Source organism: Epinephelus fuscoguttatus, linkage group LG20 (assembly GCF_011397635.1).
Source record: "Epinephelus fuscoguttatus linkage group LG20, E.fuscoguttatus.final_Chr_v1".
Classification (NCBI taxonomy): domain Eukaryota; kingdom Metazoa; phylum Chordata; class Actinopteri; order Perciformes; family Serranidae; genus Epinephelus; species Epinephelus fuscoguttatus.
Window position 1 is genome coordinate 26441918 of NC_064771.1, and position 18104 is coordinate 26460021.

General features: G+C 42.2%; 1 protein-coding gene across 1 annotated transcript in view; it reads left to right on the top strand.

Moving 5' to 3' along the window:
• The window catches only part of dock1 (dedicator of cytokinesis 1), a 292979-nt gene extending 282617 nt beyond the window's left edge, over positions 1–10362 (top strand). The window contains 5 exon segments of the mRNA XM_049564198.1: positions 519–661; positions 1056–1254; positions 3636–3813; positions 6036–6187; positions 9471–10362. Of these exon segments, the coding sequence (XP_049420155.1) occupies positions 519–661; positions 1056–1254; positions 3636–3813; positions 6036–6187; positions 9471–9566 (768 nt within the window). The 3' untranslated portion in view covers positions 9567–10362.
• The last annotated feature ends 7742 nt before the right edge of the window (positions 10363–18104 follow it).

Below are 18104 nucleotides of genomic sequence, written 5' to 3' on the forward strand. Positions count from 1 at the left end.
CAGCGGGATGCTGCTGGCGACCACCTCCCATCTCTCTCCCCCTTTTACAGATTTAATTGTTGCTTGGCCAAGCTTCTCCCTCAATCTTGCCCGAGGTAAAGGCGCCCTCGCTCAATTTAAAGGGAGAGGGTGGTGACCTTTCAAACGAGAGAAAAGCCATCACTTTTCAGGGTGTGATAATAAGGTTATCCTATCAGATGTGTGATGGCCCCTTTCTTCGCTCAAAAGGACTCTTTAAATGCAGAGGGGTTCATTGTTAAAGCTGCTCTTAACAGGTTTTTTCCTCCAGCAGGTTCTTTTTACAGAAGTAAATAGTACTACCAGAGTTCTTTTCCTCTAACTTTATGTTCCATTGTGTTGCTGTGTTGGAGTTTTGTACGGCACATAGAATAAGGATGCTACTGGGACTGACTCCTCCCTATATCTCTAGTACTGTAAACAAAAATATGAATGCACAGAGCAGAGTCGGTGACTTCAAGCTGACTTCCTGTTGTTTTTCTCCTCCTCTGCGGTGTCAGCCGGCAGCAGACGAACGTCGGGGGCCTCGTCCTCACTCCATGGTGCGCTCCTTCACCATGCCCTCCTCCCAGAGGCCACTGTCAGTGGCTTCAGTCACCTCCATCTCCTCTGACAACTCCCCCTCCAGGCCTGGCTCTGATGGGTAACACCTGGTTTACAGTTCTTCAGGGCATTGAATACCATACATACTCCTTGGCTTTTGGTCATCCCATTTGAGCAGTTTTTTTGGGATTACTGTCTTGTAATAATCCCCATCGTCGTTATCTCAATAAGTCAGTGTCGGGCCTCATGTTTAACATTTGTACAGAGATTCCATTTTAAATTCAAACCTAAGAAGATTTCTGAGGATGTACCAAGGCTGCTTTTGATTAATTAACTCTGAGTTCATGAAGACTGTGCACCTGTCACATACAACATAAATCCTTACCGACTTCATTTTGCAAATGTGAATAACATTTATGTCATTAACTATGTAGTTATTCTTGCTTTGATAGTCCTTGTCTGATTGGACCGTCATCATATTATCGTTCTAACAGTTTTGCCCTGGAGCCTCTCCTGCCAAAGAAGCTGCACACCAAGTCTCAGGACAAGCTGGACCGCGACGAGCCCGAGAGGGAGCGCAAAGAGAAGAAGAAGGAGAAGAGGAACAGTAAGCACCAGGAGATCTTTGACAAAGAGATGAAGACCACGGAGATTCCTCTGCAGCCCGCTGAAGCTGTCATACTGTCAGAGACGGTACTGAGAAAGTGACCTGTGCAAGAAATTCACCTTTGTTTTTCTCCTTTCCTCTGTCTCTTATTGTCCTTTTGTTATTTTTACTTTGTCGTATTTCCCATTGTTTTCTTGAACAATTGTGTATGCTACTGCTCCTCTCCTCTTTTATCTCTTGTACTTTATCCTATGCAAGTGCAATGGCAATTTGCTGTAGGTGTTCATGGTTCACAAAGAAAGTAGGGGTGATGTTAAATGCAGAGAAGTTAGAGAATTAATATGCATGCAACTACAGTCACGTATTGGCACCAAGGACACAAAAAGGTTTAGACTGGAAGCATCATGATGCTCGTTCTTCTTCTTTGTTTGGGAAACCTATTCCTGGTTCCGAAGCATTATGGACAGGTGACCCCTGACCTTTCTTTTAGTGCCACCATCAGGCCAGCACCACTCTTGTACACAAGAATAATCTAAATCTAATGGCCAGGTTTCTATGATATTTTCTGAGCACAATGATGCTCCCAAAGGTTGTTCTCCAGTGCCACCCTTACATGAATTTTATATGTAAGATAATTAAGTAGTAGATTATCATACAGTTTGCTAGGCATATTCATGGTTTTCAGAGGATGAATCCAGTTGACTTCTCCTCTTGTGTAACTCTGAACACCAAATGCCCCACTTGCACACAGGATCTCATACAGTATGCATACATTAAAGGCATACTTTGGATTTTGGAGTGATGTTGTAGTGATGACAGTTTCAAACACAAGGACACAAATCAGCTTCACTATAACTCGCAGCATTCACAGACAAACACTTGTCTTTATCTGGACACATTTTCCACACAAATACAACATGCTAACTTTATTAGCACAAGCCTATGGCATTTTACATTGTATAAATTAGCCTAGCGAATAGCGGCGATTTCCTCTGCTCATATGAAGCCAGGATAAATCACACACATGACTTAAAATGCTATTTTTGTGGAGGCTTTATTGTCTTCACAATTTATTGTTTCTTATCTGTGAAATTAAAGTAAATAAGAGCTTTGTTTCCACTGAGGGAAATGGTTTCAGCTTACAGAAATAGACAGGAGGTCTGCGTCACTGCAATGTGCAGTTACATTTGCTATAAACTGATATTGATTATTTTAGGTGGCTTAAAGCAGTACATTGCTTAACTTAGATGGTGGCACTACTGCCTGCTTCCTCAAACTGGGAGTGTGCTGACCACCATATTCTGTAGGTAATACACTGACGATAGGTAACCACCTCATACAACCCCACTTCAAAAAATCAGACCCATTCCTTTAATGTGCCTCAGAGCAATGGAAGACCTCTGTCGAATGGGTTGCAGTTAACACTGTATCTCTAAGAGGGTCTTTACCCTTTTCACTTGCTCTTTATTTTCTCCTCTCACAAATCTTCTACCTTTTCCTCTCTACATCTCTGCTCACATTTATACCACCCAACTGCTCCCCCGTTCTCCTAGCGCTCTGCATATCTTTATCTTCCCCCTCTCTGCTGTTCTCATGTTCCTCTTCACCACCGCTGTGTCAATTACAGCAGAGAGGTATCACTGTGTTCTGCATGCCCAGTGGGAATGCTCACTGGCTAATGGCATTAAGATAAGGGTAGGAATGGGATCCAAAAGAGGCCCCTGGCAGTGTTGGAGCCGTCTGGCTGATGGTAGAAGACTCCTGCCTCAGGGGTCAAGGGTAGAGCACCTAGAGGTCTGTGGTAGTTACCAAACCGTGGCAGGATATAGGAGTTTTAGTTAAAGTTTAATCTGAAACGCATAAATCAAGAAAATTGCTTTTTCACCCTCAATACAAATGTCAGTTTTGTGTTTTAGTGTTCTGGAAAAAGCATTACATCCCTGAATGAAGTGTGTTGTTATTTTCTGTTCCTCCCTCGTGGCTGACTGTTTGAGTTTGGCCAATTACAAAGATGTTTGTTAATGTAGCCTACAGTGTGGAATAGCCCTGAGGATATATCTTTTCATATTCAAATTCCTGCCATAATAAACCTGGGAGAACGCGGTCTTGCATGCAGACAATGATTTGTAACCACAAATAAGATATTGCAACCCAATGAGCACATTTATCCAAATTGTTTCTCCTTTAGGAATACAAATAGTCGACTTGATATGCGTGTGGATACACACACAGCCGTCCCAAAGGAGATGTGAAACAAGTTTTCTCTGTTTAAATGATCTTTTATTGATTTTCTGTTATATCTCACCAAAGACTCAACTTATTTGCCAAATAATAAATTCTGTTCTCAGTTCTGTTTTATTGACTTGCTGTTTAATTTAGGTTGTTTTAGTCTGAGCACTCAGTAACAACTGAATCCCTTATAGTGCCTACTTCTTTTTTGTTTGTTTGTTTGTGCATGATCACGCAGATCAGCCCACTACGGCCTCAGAGACCAAGAAGTCAAGTTCTCAGCCAGATTGGTGGAGACCGTCGCCTCTCCGTGTCCCCTGGACCCCCGTCTTCCTCCTCCAATTCCTCCTCCTCACCAGGACCCCCGCCCATCACACCCAGGAACAAACTCTCCTTCAGCCTGCACACTGTTTCCAGTACGAGCAATCTTACTTCACTCTCACTCCCATTCAAACACACACTAAATGAAGAGGTTGTATCATCTTTAGAGTGAAGTTGCAATCTCTGCGGGCCCTCTCTGCCTCCCTCTGACTTCTTGCATCACTGTTACCACATGCTGTGGTACACACGATGATGCTCTGTTTGATCTAAAACATAGCGCTATGAGTCATATTAGCAACACTTCTGTAAATGGCCATGCAAATCCTAACTGTCAGCACCACACATTTACCTCTATATTTGCCTCTTTGTCACAAGGCTGGCTGCTAACACCAGAATCTTTCTTAATGGGCTCGATGTGTTAACGCAGTTATCAAGGATGTTCACTGTTCCTTCGAAATTCTTTCCATCGTGAGGCACAGTGTTACTCATTCACATGCATTGCCTCCTCTCTTAGAGGCTTAAGATGAAACATTTTACCTGATGAGAGATGCTCAGATGTGATTTATTACTTGACTGAATTCATTTCATCTCAGGATTCTTGTATAACAATCTGCTGAAAGATTGTTGGAACTGAAAAGATGCACTCAATCAATTTAGTATTGCACTTCTTTAAAGTCAAAAAAGGAATATTCAACATAAATGCAACAGAGGATGAGATATCCTGAGTTTGGTTGATTGAATGGGTCTAACACCAAAAACAGTGGATGCTACACTTCCCATAGTGCAACTTTAACAGCACTTTTTCTACATCCTTCTGGCCTACTAAATACCAAAGTTAACTTTAAGCCTTTCTTCTTATTATGAACCATTTATTCAGTGTTCATTTTGTCAGCTATCTTCAATTTAGTCTTAATCTTTAGACCAAAATGCCCATTAATTTGAGTCACATTTTAGTTGCTTTTATCCTTAACAGTTTTAGTCTAATGTTTAGTCATTAGTTTTAGTAAAAATGTATTTTTCTCTAACTAACTAACTAACTAAAAAAAAATTGAAATCAAGGTTACAGGTTGTATGAAAAGTTGAAGTGTCATTTCGGCATGTATTTTTTTCTACAAACTTACATTTCTCCAGCAGAGTTTTTGACAGTTTTAAAGGATGATTTATGAGCACATGCTTACTGATCAATGCTTGAGAAGCTCAAAATCTCAAACTTTGAGACCACAAATAGACAACTTGACTCAACTAGAGAACTAGGATTTGTGCCCAGGTTCATTTTAAGCTTTGACTTATTGATGTCACAGTTAAAAAGCGGAACAATAACTTATATTGCACTATTTCAGCCTGAATTCTTTCTAAATCTGCAATATGTTAGTCTGGAGGTTTAAACTCATGCCCTCTCACAGAGTCTCTGATTAAAACTGCACTTTCAGCTCTGTCAGAGGAAAATCAGCTGAGTTCAGACTTTTTACTTATAGCACAGTTACACCCACAAATAAACTAGCCTCCTACCTGTCTGTAAAGTCCAGTAGCCCCCAGAAGGCTGCCCACTCTGCCTGCATGCTGCTGCAGGTCAGCAGCTACCATGCAGAGCTAGCTGCTAAGAGCCACTGCTCCAACAACAAACCTCACAAAGCCATTCTAAAGCTCCACCATCCACAGTCAGAAACACTCAGCTGCTTATTTACTGCCAAGTTGCAGCTCAAAACTCCAGTGTAGGTGTTTTGCAGGCTACCAACCCGTTGATTCTCATAGCTCATACTCCTCATATGGCACTAAAAAAGTCCTGTTTCGTCAATGAAAATAAAACATACATTTCATCATAGATTTACTGTTAAAAATCTATGTTTGTTTCGATCATCTCCATCATTAAACAAATGTTTTTGATTGATTTTTCATCATAGTTTAGTCACTGTAATGAACACTGCATTTATTAAATGCTTATAAATGCTTAATTTGGGAGGTGAAAGTTAATTGTTTCCAAATTTGTCGTATCAAAGTCAATATAACCTTGATGACATGGTCGGGGTCGAGCAATTCCATAGTCCATACTTGACCTCAGAAATAATGTTTTGACAAAAAGTATCTTAAAATCTTCATGTGTAAAATCAGTTCCCTTTTAAGTGTGTGCAGGAATTTTTCCCTCTTCAAGTGTCATTTTGTCCGAGTTCTTCTTGTTTCTATACATACAGATTGTCTAAATGATTGGAAATTCACCAGAAATAGCCCATTGATCTATTTTGTGTCTCAGCCGTGCTGTTAACAGAATAGCCACACAGTTTGATGATGAACGTGAGCTGATGAGCGCCCTCTTGCACAGGTCTGGAGCTGAACGGGATGGGCTGTTCTGACAAAGGTGAAACCCCTCCTCCGCTGCCAGTGAAAGGCAGCAATGCTGATTACGGCAACCTGGTAGATAATCAAGACTTGACGAGTCCCTCGACGCCTCCACCACCCCCGCCACATCAAAGGGTAGGTGTTTTAATTAGGGCTGAGAGGAGCTCCTTAATGATGCATGGCACTTATAATGAAACAAGAGGCCGTTACACACACTTGACATTCAGGTCAACCTCCTCCACTATCCCCTACCCCTGTATGTCCTGTGCTAATGTGCATGCGTCCGTGTCTGTGTGTGTCCATGCATGTTTCACACTCACATTTGTGCTTTATTTTTGTAATGTGTGTCACAGAAGAGTGTAGGCATCAGTCAGTTAGCAGCGAGGGCCTACACCCGCCTGTCCACCCCGCTGTTATTTATACTTGTTCCCCCCAGCCAGCCCGGTGCTCAGACGTGATTGATTGGATGATTACTTTACCTCTCACATCCATCAGGAGCTCTCCCGCTGTTAATCAGCGGCTCGTCTCTCCACACTCACCGACGTCCACGCTAGCCATCCTCTCGCCTCGCCACTCCGTTAACTAATGTTATTTATCCACTGTCACGGCCCGTGGACAGGTAGTAAGACGGAGCCTCTGCAGACAGTGTGGCAGCAGGCAGACAGTAGCGTAGTGAGAGCAGATGTTCAGAGGCTGAGTGACAGCCGCTCTTCATTTACAGCCCATGATGGAGGCAGAGGTGAGGTCATGACTAGTCTACTTCTTCTCTGTTGTCAGTTGTAAGCTCAGGTGTTAGGAAGGGCATGCAGGTGGACGGAATAGTCCCAATGTGTAATTTTATACTATATTCATAGACTATATTCATTAAAGTAATATAATACTTAACTTATAATCAATAATGAACATTTTGTGTGTGTATGTGTCATGTGGTCTTTGCAGGTGTTAATGATTGAGAAAACATTTACCAGCATTAGAAAGCTTAGATTTAGGTGTCTAGTGTTGCACCAGGATCAGACTACATGATATGAGCCCAAACATGGCCCTGTCTCATAGGTGACAGATGTTTAGAAGGGAAATTAGCCCCCATACAACAACTTGTCTATCATAATTGAAGGCAACACATTTTTGCTCTAGAAAAGGGGTGTCAAACTCATTTTAGTTAATGGGTCACATATAGCCCAGTTTGTTCTTAAATGGGTCCGACCAGTAAAACCATTGCGTAATGATCTGTAAGTAACAACACCTCTCAATTTTTCCCTTCCTTTTGGTGTAAATAAGTCCAATCTGAAAACGTCGTCCATCTGCAGAACAGATGATGAACAGCCTGAGATGTCTTAAGAAAAATAAGTGCAGTTTCCAACAATATGTCTCAGTTTGTCCACATTGAGTCAGTCTGCCACTCACTGTCATTGCATGTGCATCTTTCCATACATTCCCACTCCTGTGTAGCAATGCTGGCATCACCACACCAAACTAAATTGGAAGCTATTGGGGCGTCGGTAGCGTAGTGGATAGTGCCGGCGCCCCATGTGCAGGGGGATGCCCTGCTGCAACGGTCGCAGGATCAAGTCCGGCTTGCAACCAGTCGCTGTATGTCACCCCCCGCTCGCTCTCTCACCGCGTTTCACTCTGTCCTGTACATTAAAGGCAAAAGCCCAAAATAATAATCTAGAAATTGGAAGCTAGTGAGGAAGCAGGTTAAGTTATCCCCTTTCTTACAAACCATTTAAATATCTAAAGTTTTGGCAGTGCCCCAGTATTATGGCTCCACCAGTGATGGTTTAAGATAGATACAGATTCTTATATACTGAAGCCATCCATCCATTTTCAACCACTCATTTGAGGCCGAGTTGTGGGGGCAGCAGCGCTTTCCAGCTCATTGTGGGAGTCTAAGACGTTCCTAGGCCAGACGAGATATGTAATCCCTCCAGCGTGTTCTGGGTCTGCCCTGGGGCCTCCTACCAGTGGGACATGTCCGGAACACCTCTAATGGGAGGCACCCAGGAGGCATCCTGATCAGATGCACGAACCACCTCAAATGACCCCTTTCGAGGCGCATGAGCAGCTCTACTCCGAGCTCCCTCCGAATGTCCAAGCTCTTTACCCTATTTCTCAGGCTGAGCCTAAACACCCCACAGAGGAAACTCATTTCGGCCGTTTGTATCCGTGATCTCATTCTTTCAGTCACTACCCAGAGCTCATGACCATATGTGAGGGTTGGGACATAGATGGACCAGTAAACCGAAAGCTTTGTGCCAGCATCACTGCAAGAGTCGCACCAAAATGCTGATCCATCTCACACTCCATTTTATCCTCACTCGTGAGCAAGACCCCGAGATTGTAGAACTCCTTTGCTTGGGGCAGTAACTCTCTGCCTGATGTAGGCTACTCACTGTTGAAGTTGCTCTTGAAACCTGACACTTCTTAAGCCCAGTTCAGACCAAAGAGTCGCAACAAGTCAAACTAATTTAGAACGTTGCAGCAGTGTGAACTGGCCCGTCTGAGCTTGACTTACGCCGGCTGATGGTGCCACCTGTGACTCAGCTTGTCAAGTCGCCAGCACCTGGTTTTAGAGCATAAGGCACCTCATCCGTTTAAATAGCCAATCAGCTTATAGCGGTCAGTTCGTCAAGTCAGGTACAAACTGTCAGTAGACGACGTGTTCACTTAAACTTAGTCCGTCTCATTTACATTTCACTGGCTTTTAACACGTACGACGTATGTCAGACGGTAGGTCGCTGCTGCTGCTGGCTGTATGGGCACATGGAGCTCTGACTGATTATTTGGCACTCGTTATTTAAATTATTGTAGCGTTTTAACTACGAGTACTGTTGCTCTAAAGCGCGGGTTGTTAAGTTTATGTTTTTGCCTCAGACTGTACCAAGTATCTCACAATCACTATCCTCATTCTTATTTTAAGAAACTACAAATTATATTCAGCAACAAAGAATAAGCCTGAAAACCTGGAGGGTTTTCAGAACGTTGCAGACCAGCAAGTAGTTGCAAGTTCCATCTCCTTTTGTCACAACTCTTTGGTCTGAACTGGACTTTAGTATTTAGAAATGCATCAATATTTGGTGTGCAAAGTCATGCAGTGGGCCAGATTGGACCCTCTGATGGGCTGGTTCTGTCCCAAGAGACATATGTTTGACACCTCTGCCCTGGAAAGTCTGTCTCTCGCCCCCCTGCCACGCAAACTGCAAGATATGATAGGTTGAGGTTTAACGTGTAGTTAGACCATTTAAGGCACCATCATGTAACCTGACATAGTGACAGTCTTAGAAGACATAAATGTTGTGTAAACTGATCCTGGCATTGAAATACCTGTCAGATTAAATAGGGATCGATCACAGCTTTACACCCTGAGATCTAAATTTCAGTTTCAAGTTTCAAGGTTGCTTTTTTTGTCTGTTTGCAGCACATTCCACCTCCTCTGCCCAGCAAGACCCCTCCTCCACCTCCTCCCAAGACCACCAGGAAACAGGCCTCCATCGATTCAGGAATTGTACAGTGAACAAAGACGCTGACAGTAGGACCGAACGCCACACTGACAACACAACAAAAACAACATCAACAGTAACCGCTCCCACCGAAAAAGCGGCTGATTTTACCCACACATTCCTCGCTCCCTGTCCCAGCTTGACAAGATGAATACCTCACCGCAGCCCGCCCCTTCTTATCATCTTTTTTTTATTTTTAAATTTCTTTTCCTATCTTTGCTTCCAGTTTGACGATGATGCAGTCTGCAACAGGGAGCATGTTGCACAGACGAGTAGTCACTGAATTTAAAGACGCCTGACGCCATGCCACTTCAAGACTTTATCAGGACCAACAGCTTTCCAATACTGACCCACTCTCAAGTATACGAGAGCACATTAAAGAATAATTCCTCTCTTTTATTCATATTCCCACTATGTACAGAGGTTTGTATATATGATTTTATTTTATTTCAGGTTTTTTTTTGTATGTGATTTGACTCTTTTTGTATTAACGTATCATTAGATTAAGTGGCATTTATATGAAACAAAAAAAGGGCTTGTAGGTTTTGAATTGACAGGGACTTTACAGAGTTGGTATGTGAGAACCTATCATGGATTTTATTGGTAAAAACTTTTGGAGTGCACATACAACTAATTCCTATCACAGTGTCATATCTTGTTCCGACCTTGTCCTAGATTGCTGTAACCTTGGTTTTCAATAATATTGACTGTTCCCAATTCACTACTGACATGACTTCTGAATAAACTTTCAAATGTATGTATTTTTAAAAAAAATAAAATGTCTGCCTCATTATTTTTTGTCTATGGCAAGAGAGGCTGAAAATAGATGTGAGTGTTTTTATATTTCTGAAATCCAAAACAAACTGGCAATCTGTACGTGTTTCCTCCCTTCTGCTGAACACTCGGTAACGAAGCCTTCCGTCTGCTTGATTGACAGCCGTCACAAACAGACCGCTTCATTATCAACACACAGGCAGTTTCATACTGGGACGTGTTACGCCATGAAATGACTTCTATATAGGCTAATGCAATCTCATTTACATAATGTGTCCGCTCACCAAGCGATCATTTCTCTTTTTCAAAGCTGAAAGTGCGGATCTGGAATGTGGCCCATATTTGAAATATATATTATAGCAGTGTAGATGAGCCAACAAACTGCAGATGCCAGCTTTGTCCCGCTTCATGCATTTTTTAATTCAGCTTTTATAGAAACAGTTGAAGGTCACACTTAAATTTCTCGCATTTAAAAGCTGTGGGTTTTTTTCACTCTGCTGCAGCGTAATAACACGTCATGTGAATCATTTTTCATGGCTTTGTTTAATTTTGTCATTTAAAAATTATAGATTGGGTGTCATGGGACTTCCATCCAAGACACACAGGCTGACAAGTTTGTTCTCAGCCTTCTATGCTTGATGGGTTTAATGTATTTTGACTCCAAATTAATGATAGGAGTTTGAACCATTAAGGCAGAGTATAATTATCTGTTGTGCAGCAGCTTTAAATTGAGTTAAACTTTAATTAGTTTAGTAATATGTGCATCACTTTGGGTGTCGGTGGAATAACTTGACTAATATAAAGCTAAATGACGGTGATCATTTTGGCATTTAAGGCGCACGGTTTTTCGGAAATATAGTCTAATCATAATGCCTTTGTGTATGTTGCAGTGAGGGTTTTTAAACAATTAGCCTGATTAGTCTTAATAATTAAAAGTTAATCCTGTGATTGTCACCATGTAGCTTTTGTAGTCATTTTCCTTCACTAATTACAGAAATACTTCACCCCCTAATGAACATTATTATCAATTACTCACCCTGTTTTACATTGAATTCCTGAACAAAACTTAACATGAACGACGAATCCAAAAAATGTTCGAAGCAAAGGGGGTCCGTGTTTAATGTAGGCAAACGCCATCAACATCAAAACATCCATTAACAAACTCTCACACAACTCGTGCAGTATAATCCAAGTCTCATTCATCCACTCGTACGCTCAGTGCTTCACAAACATACAGCCCTTTCCAATGGGGAACAGAACTAAAAGCAAAACTCATCTATTCTCTCTTCAGAGCCGACTCAATTTACAAAAACAGTCATTTTACCTTGTTGAACACAGGAATCGAGACAGAGGTAGACCAGCAGCTCCTGTGTTCAGCGAGGTAAAATGACTGTTTTTGTAAATGGAGTCTGGCTTTGAAGAGAGCATAGACACATTTCAGTTTTATTTCTCTTCCCAGATGGAAAGGTCTCTCTGCTTGTGTCTGAGCATACGACTGGATAAATGACACCCAGATTGTATAGTTTTGCTGTAGTAGCAATTCATCAAGAATTTTCGGATTCTTCGTTCACAGGAGACGTGCAAGAAAAACACGTTTTCTTCAAGAATTCACCATAACACTGGGTGAGTACTTGATATACAAATGATCATTTGGGAGGTGAAGTATTCCTTTAAGAAAGCTAAATACACATATTTAGGTTTTTTTTAAACTGGTTTCCAGCTATTATTTTCGCTCCAGTGGCAGAAAGCTGCTGTGAAATTGTGCTGTTGAACCCTCCATTTCCGAATCCTCATTTGCACATTTTGTAAATGTATTACAGGCCCCGTTATGTGTACCATAAAACCAGCTTGTGGGACCTTTTTGAAGTGTTTGCCCCAGGTGGCTCATATTCCTCTGCTCTCTTATTCTGCTGACACTTTGTGAGTGGGTGTCCGCCTGAGGAGAAATGCACAAACTGTAGCATCTGTTGTTTGAAGGTTTTTTTGGGGGTTTTTTTTTACGTCTCAAGAAAGTTGGGGTTTATAAAGCTCTCTCGTCCCAATTAGGAACATGCTGAATGACATCTCTTCCCTTGGAGTTTTATTTGGGAAAAGCAGTCATAAGAGACCACTTGTAACACTGTAGCTCATGGGTGGTATTTTGTTCAGACAATAAAATGTCTCATTAATATGTTGGTATTTCACCCACTTAACAAAATGCAGAATTAAACGCTGTCTTAATTGTTCATTAAAAAAACAAACGAATAAATCATTTGATATGTGTTTATAATTCCCAACACAGCCAATCTTCTGAGAGGCTAGAATGAATCCGAAAGGTGGCAAAGCTTTGAAAAAACATTATTCAATAATACTCATTTGGAATCTATTCCATTTCCTGTCATGCTTCCTCTTCCAAAGACCCAAGCTCCCTCTTTTCCCATGTGTATACAGTAAAATCCATTTAATCCAGACGAGGACCAATCATTGTTGTGTACATGTTACCACTGCTGCCCCATAGGGCCTTCATTTGACCATTTACTATCTGTTGAGATGATAAATTGCTCTCAAAAAACAGAAAGAAATGGAGTAAGTAATATTCGATAAAAATGCAAGTTTTACTATCATACCAGTGTCATTTTCTCTCGTGGTTTCCCTCTTTTCTCGTTCCTCTCTTCCACTTTCACCCAAGGCTCTACTACCTGACTCTCTCTAAGGACCATTACCCTTTGCTTCAGTGCAGTACTGTACACTTCTTACAATAACAAAAACTATGATGGTGTTCATTAAAGCCTTTCTCCACAGCGTTAATGCACGTTCGACCCACTACATGGTAACTTGAACAACAAACCTTTGGAAATTTATGGTTGCAATTGATTCCATGTAAAAAGAAAAGGGAGTGTAAAAGGTGTCACATGAGAAAAATGAATGAACGTTAATGGCCACTAACTTAACAGCCACTCCTAATTGTCAATCAATAGCTGCAAGCCAAAGTATGGAGTGCTAGAGTGTTGGCCGCTGCACTGCTAAACACACTGAAGACAGAGGCTGTGCTAGCTCGGACCTCTGGGTTTGCTGTTAAATGCTTTCCATTGAGATGAAATTTCAGGCTTGAAGTACTCCGATGGTACGAAAATTCCTCACTGCAGAAATTGCAGAGAACAGTGCTCCTGTCAACAGTTCCATCTTGGCATCACGGGGTCAAGCAGCGTTCTCTCGTCTGCCTCCATCATGTGACAAAGCCACTGTGGCCTTCAGTGACGCACTGGGTCAAAGGGCACAACAGAACCCGATTAATCAGCGTTTTTTTTTTTTATTAGCATATATTTTCTGCATGCAGGGCCTATAAAAAGTATTCACCTCCCCCTTTGACCTTTTTGGTTTGTCATTATTTGTATCACATTGAATTTAGGTAGGATTTTTTTCACTTGTCACATATCGCTGTTTGGTCAGTGCCGTTCACATCAACGTATTACATGCAAGGTATCCTCCTGCATTTGTTGTTAACGTTGCAGGACGGCATTTCAGCATAAACCTGTTAAATGCATTGTGTCTTTTCACAATATATGTCTGTTCTCACAGGAAATGTACAGTTTCTGCTTGTTAGTCTTTTTCAAAATAAACTTACAACGTTGGTAAAACAACTCATATTTACATTCTTTGCGCTACACAAGCACGTGGCTAGGTTTAGAAACAAAAACATTGGTTGGCTCTACATTCATACGGGAAGTGAAGAACAGCCTCCCAGGTGAAAGTGCAGGGTTTGTTGGACGCACCCACCTCCCCTCCCGCATCCCTTATGGGACTTTCCAGCTCCATATATTACGTTGTTACCAAGCAGCAACCTCCAGGGATGACGAGTGAAGCCAACCCAGAAGTGCCAAAAACTGCAGTTCGTTGAATGGCCACTTGAGGCAGGCTCCAAAAGCATTTCAATTCCCATAGACCCCCATGTTAAAATGCTCAACTTTACGGCAGAAATAAACATGTTTACAGCCTGGTCCAAAAAAACGGTTTTGGTCTTTATAGCTAATTTCCCCTTTCATGACAACTGACATGTTTCATGACATATTTTGTTTCGTGAGGGAGCTGGCACCAAGTGGGAGCATGAGTGGGAGCAGCCAACACCACAGGGCTAGCCATTGTGGCGTAGTTTGTTAGCCTAGCTTGTTAGCCTTAGCTAACTTAGCAGCTTTGAGTGAGGTGGGCCTGTTTAAACAACCAGGCTTCATTTGGCCCGCCTCTTTGCCCATTTTTGACTGTCCGGGAGTTGGGCGGAGTCAGGCACTGCCAAGATGGCGACGGCCAGAGCCGCCTACTTTGAGCTTCAGATCCGCTCCTCAGAAACCAATGGGTGACATCATGGTGATTGCATCCATATTTTTATACAGTCTATGGTTGTTACCAGCAGTGTTTCAAACTGATGCCCTCTAGTGGCGTATCATACTGTGGCAGTAGGCATACTACAATTCCTTTCCGTAGTCCTAATGAATTCTCCTTCACGTCTTTCATGGCCTTGTGATGTTTTCCATCAGGGTTAAAGAAAAGTGCATAGAAAAGTTTTTTTTTTTTTTATGTTCAACCGCAGCCCAGGACCCTTAGGTAGCCTTCAGACCAAAGATTCCCCTTGCAATGACTTGCAACTTGCAACTACGTGCACCCATTTGCAACTAAATGACCTTGCAACGTCTTGCAACAGTACAGTTCACACCAAGGCACCTAGCTGAGACTGGCTCTTGTGACATCACATAAACCGCTGTCGTTTCTACAGCAACGGATATGTTACAACATAAAGTAAAGCTGAACAACACAACAAACCCCAGAGAGCACATGGATGCATCAGCAGAGCACTCAACTCTTCTTGTACATGACCGTCTGTGGTTGGATACCCTAACGTTACCTTTTATTTGCATTGTATTGCATTGTCTTCAAAATGTCTGACTGTGACAGCTGCTACTACTACTGTGTGTGTGTGCAACAGCCACAGCCATGCATACGGCCCACGTGGGTACCCAGCTGTACAAAAAAAAGCATGGGCTTGCCGCTGATTGGTTACAAGGTCCAAGACGGTCTGCACTGCATTGCCCGTGATTGAACAGGTTGAATCCTTTGCAACTGCATGAGCCGACCTGAGCCGATATGCAACTGAGTCATTCAGACCACACAACTTTTCTCTCCAGTGTCCTAGACCCGTTTCGTTGCATCTGGAATCCTTGGTCTGAACTGGCCTTAAGACTGAAGCAGGTGTATAGAATTCAGCCATTTGTATTGTTTATGTCTATGCTTTTCCTACTGTGGCTTGTCAGAGAGTCTTCTGTGAGAAGGCCTGTTGGATAAGTATTCACCTACTTTACTGTGACCCACGTGCACTCATCACTGGTGCAGCCAATTGTTTTCAGAAGTCCCATAATTAGGTGAATGGAGAACACCTGTGTGTAATCAAAGTTGTGTCAAGTTTCTCGGGTTGAATAGTAAACACACCTGAATCTGGAAGCTGCTCAGTCGGTGTCTTGGCAAAAGCGACATCATGAATACAAAGTAAACAAATCTGCAACAAGATCACTGAAACGCAACAAAGCACAGTGAGGTCAATCAAAAAAATGGCACCGCTGTAAATCTGCCCTGAGCAGGCCTGTGGATGCTTTGAAGCAGCTACTGGGTTCTATGGCTAAGGTGTGAGACGCATACAAAAACAGCTTTATGGAACTGTGGCAAAGACCTGGCACGCAGTGATGCCATGTGATGGCAGCATCATGCTGTGAGGATGTTTGTGAAGGTACAGGGAACATAAATGCAAAAAAAAAAAAATACATAGAACTCCTGGAGGAAAACCTGCTGCAACCTGCAATAGAAGTGCGATTTGGAAGATTTATTTTCCAGCAAAATAATGACCCCAAACGTAAAGACAAAGCCACACAGGAACAGCTTCGACACCGCGATACTAATGTCCTGAAGTTGCCAAGTCAGAGCCCAGACCTCAGTCCAATATATTTGTAGCAACAATAAACTTGACAGTAAACTGAGCTGAGAGTTTTGCAAAGAATAACAGGAGAAAACTGCAGTGTCTAGATGTGCAAAGCTGACAGAGATCTATCTGTATAGACTAAAGGATACACTTGCTGCCAAAAGGTACCTCTACTAAATATTGATTCGAGGCGGGTGAATCCTTATGCGATCAATCACTTATTTATATTTGTACTTAATTTAGATCAATTTTACAGATTTGTTTTCACTTGGGCATTAAAAAGTTTTAGGAAGATGAGTGCCAAACCTTTATTACATCCACAGTGATTTAAAGTTGTAAAAACAATAAAACTTGACGAAGTCCAAGGGGAGGGTCCAATCCTTTTTTTTTATCGTCACTGAAACCTGCTTATTGCATTGCAATGATAAGCACATTATCTCCAAACTGTGAGGTGGGAATAAAAAGTTCCATCAATGGCATAATTCACTTATCAAGAATACCCAGTGCACACTCAATATCTAGCCTTGCAATTGAAAAGGGATAAAGGGTGAAGCATTTCAGCAGTGGTAATATTACATAGTTAACTGGCAGCTATTTCAATAGGCTCTCAGTGATTTGTGCTCAGGCATTATGCTTCACCCTCTCTCTCCTCAAAGCATAGGGAAATGCACCGCTTAATTGAGAGGATTTCCAGAGGCTTTGTGGGGGGAAGCTGTGAGCAACTGTAGCTCCTTCTCTCCAGGAGAAATGTATTTACAGCGCACTCTATCCCCATCTCATTTGTCATTTCAGCCTGGAATAATGTGTATATTTTCCTTCCCTCTTGACACACTTTCATTTGCTGGGAGGCTGCAAATGTGCATGCTTCTCTGTAAATGTCTCCCTTCGCATAATGAAAGAGGACAATATTACCATAAATCAACAGCCTTGCATATATCCAATCACAGCTGTCTGCGGGATTTCCATGGCTTTTTTTTTTTTTCCAAATGGGGACTCGCTATAAGTGACGGACAAGGTTACTGGTTGCTATTACACCTTTAGTGTTGCAGACACTCATAGAATACATAGCTTCTCAGGAGTTAGCGGCAATACAGATTCATTTTTACTTCGGCTAGGGTTATTGTGTCATTAAACTGTCAACAATGCATAAACAACAATAATATAGGCTAGGTTATACACTCACTAGCCACTTTATTAGGTACACCTTGCTAGTACCAGGTTGGACCCCTTTAGCCTTCAGATCTGCCTTAATTCTTTGTGGCATAGATTCAGCAAGCTGCTGGAAACATTCCTCAGGCTGTGGTGTTTAAACCATGCTCAGTTGGTACTAAGGGCCCAAAGTGTGCCGAGAAAATCTCCCCCACACCATTACACCAGCAGCAGCCTGAACCGTTGATACAAGGCAGGATGGATCCATGCTTTCATCTTGTTTACACCAAATTCTGACCCTACCATCTGAATGTGGCAGCAGAAATCCAGACTCATCAGACCAGGCAACGTTTTTCCAATCTTCTATTGTCCAGTTTTGGTGAGCCTGTGTGAACTGTAGCCTCAGTTTCCTGTTGTTAGCTGAAAGGAGTGGCACCTGGTGTGGTCTTCTGCTGCTGTAGCCCATCTGCTTCAAGGTTGGACGTGTTGTTGGTTCAGAGATGGTCTTCTGCAGACCTTGGTTGTAACCAGTGCTTATTTGAGTTACTATTGCCTTTCTATCATTTTGAACCAGTCTGGCCATTCTCCTCTGACCTCTGGCATCAACAAGGTCACTGGATATTTTCTCTTTTTGGGACCATCCTCTGTAAACCCTAGAGATGGGTGTGTGTTAAGATCCCAGTAGATC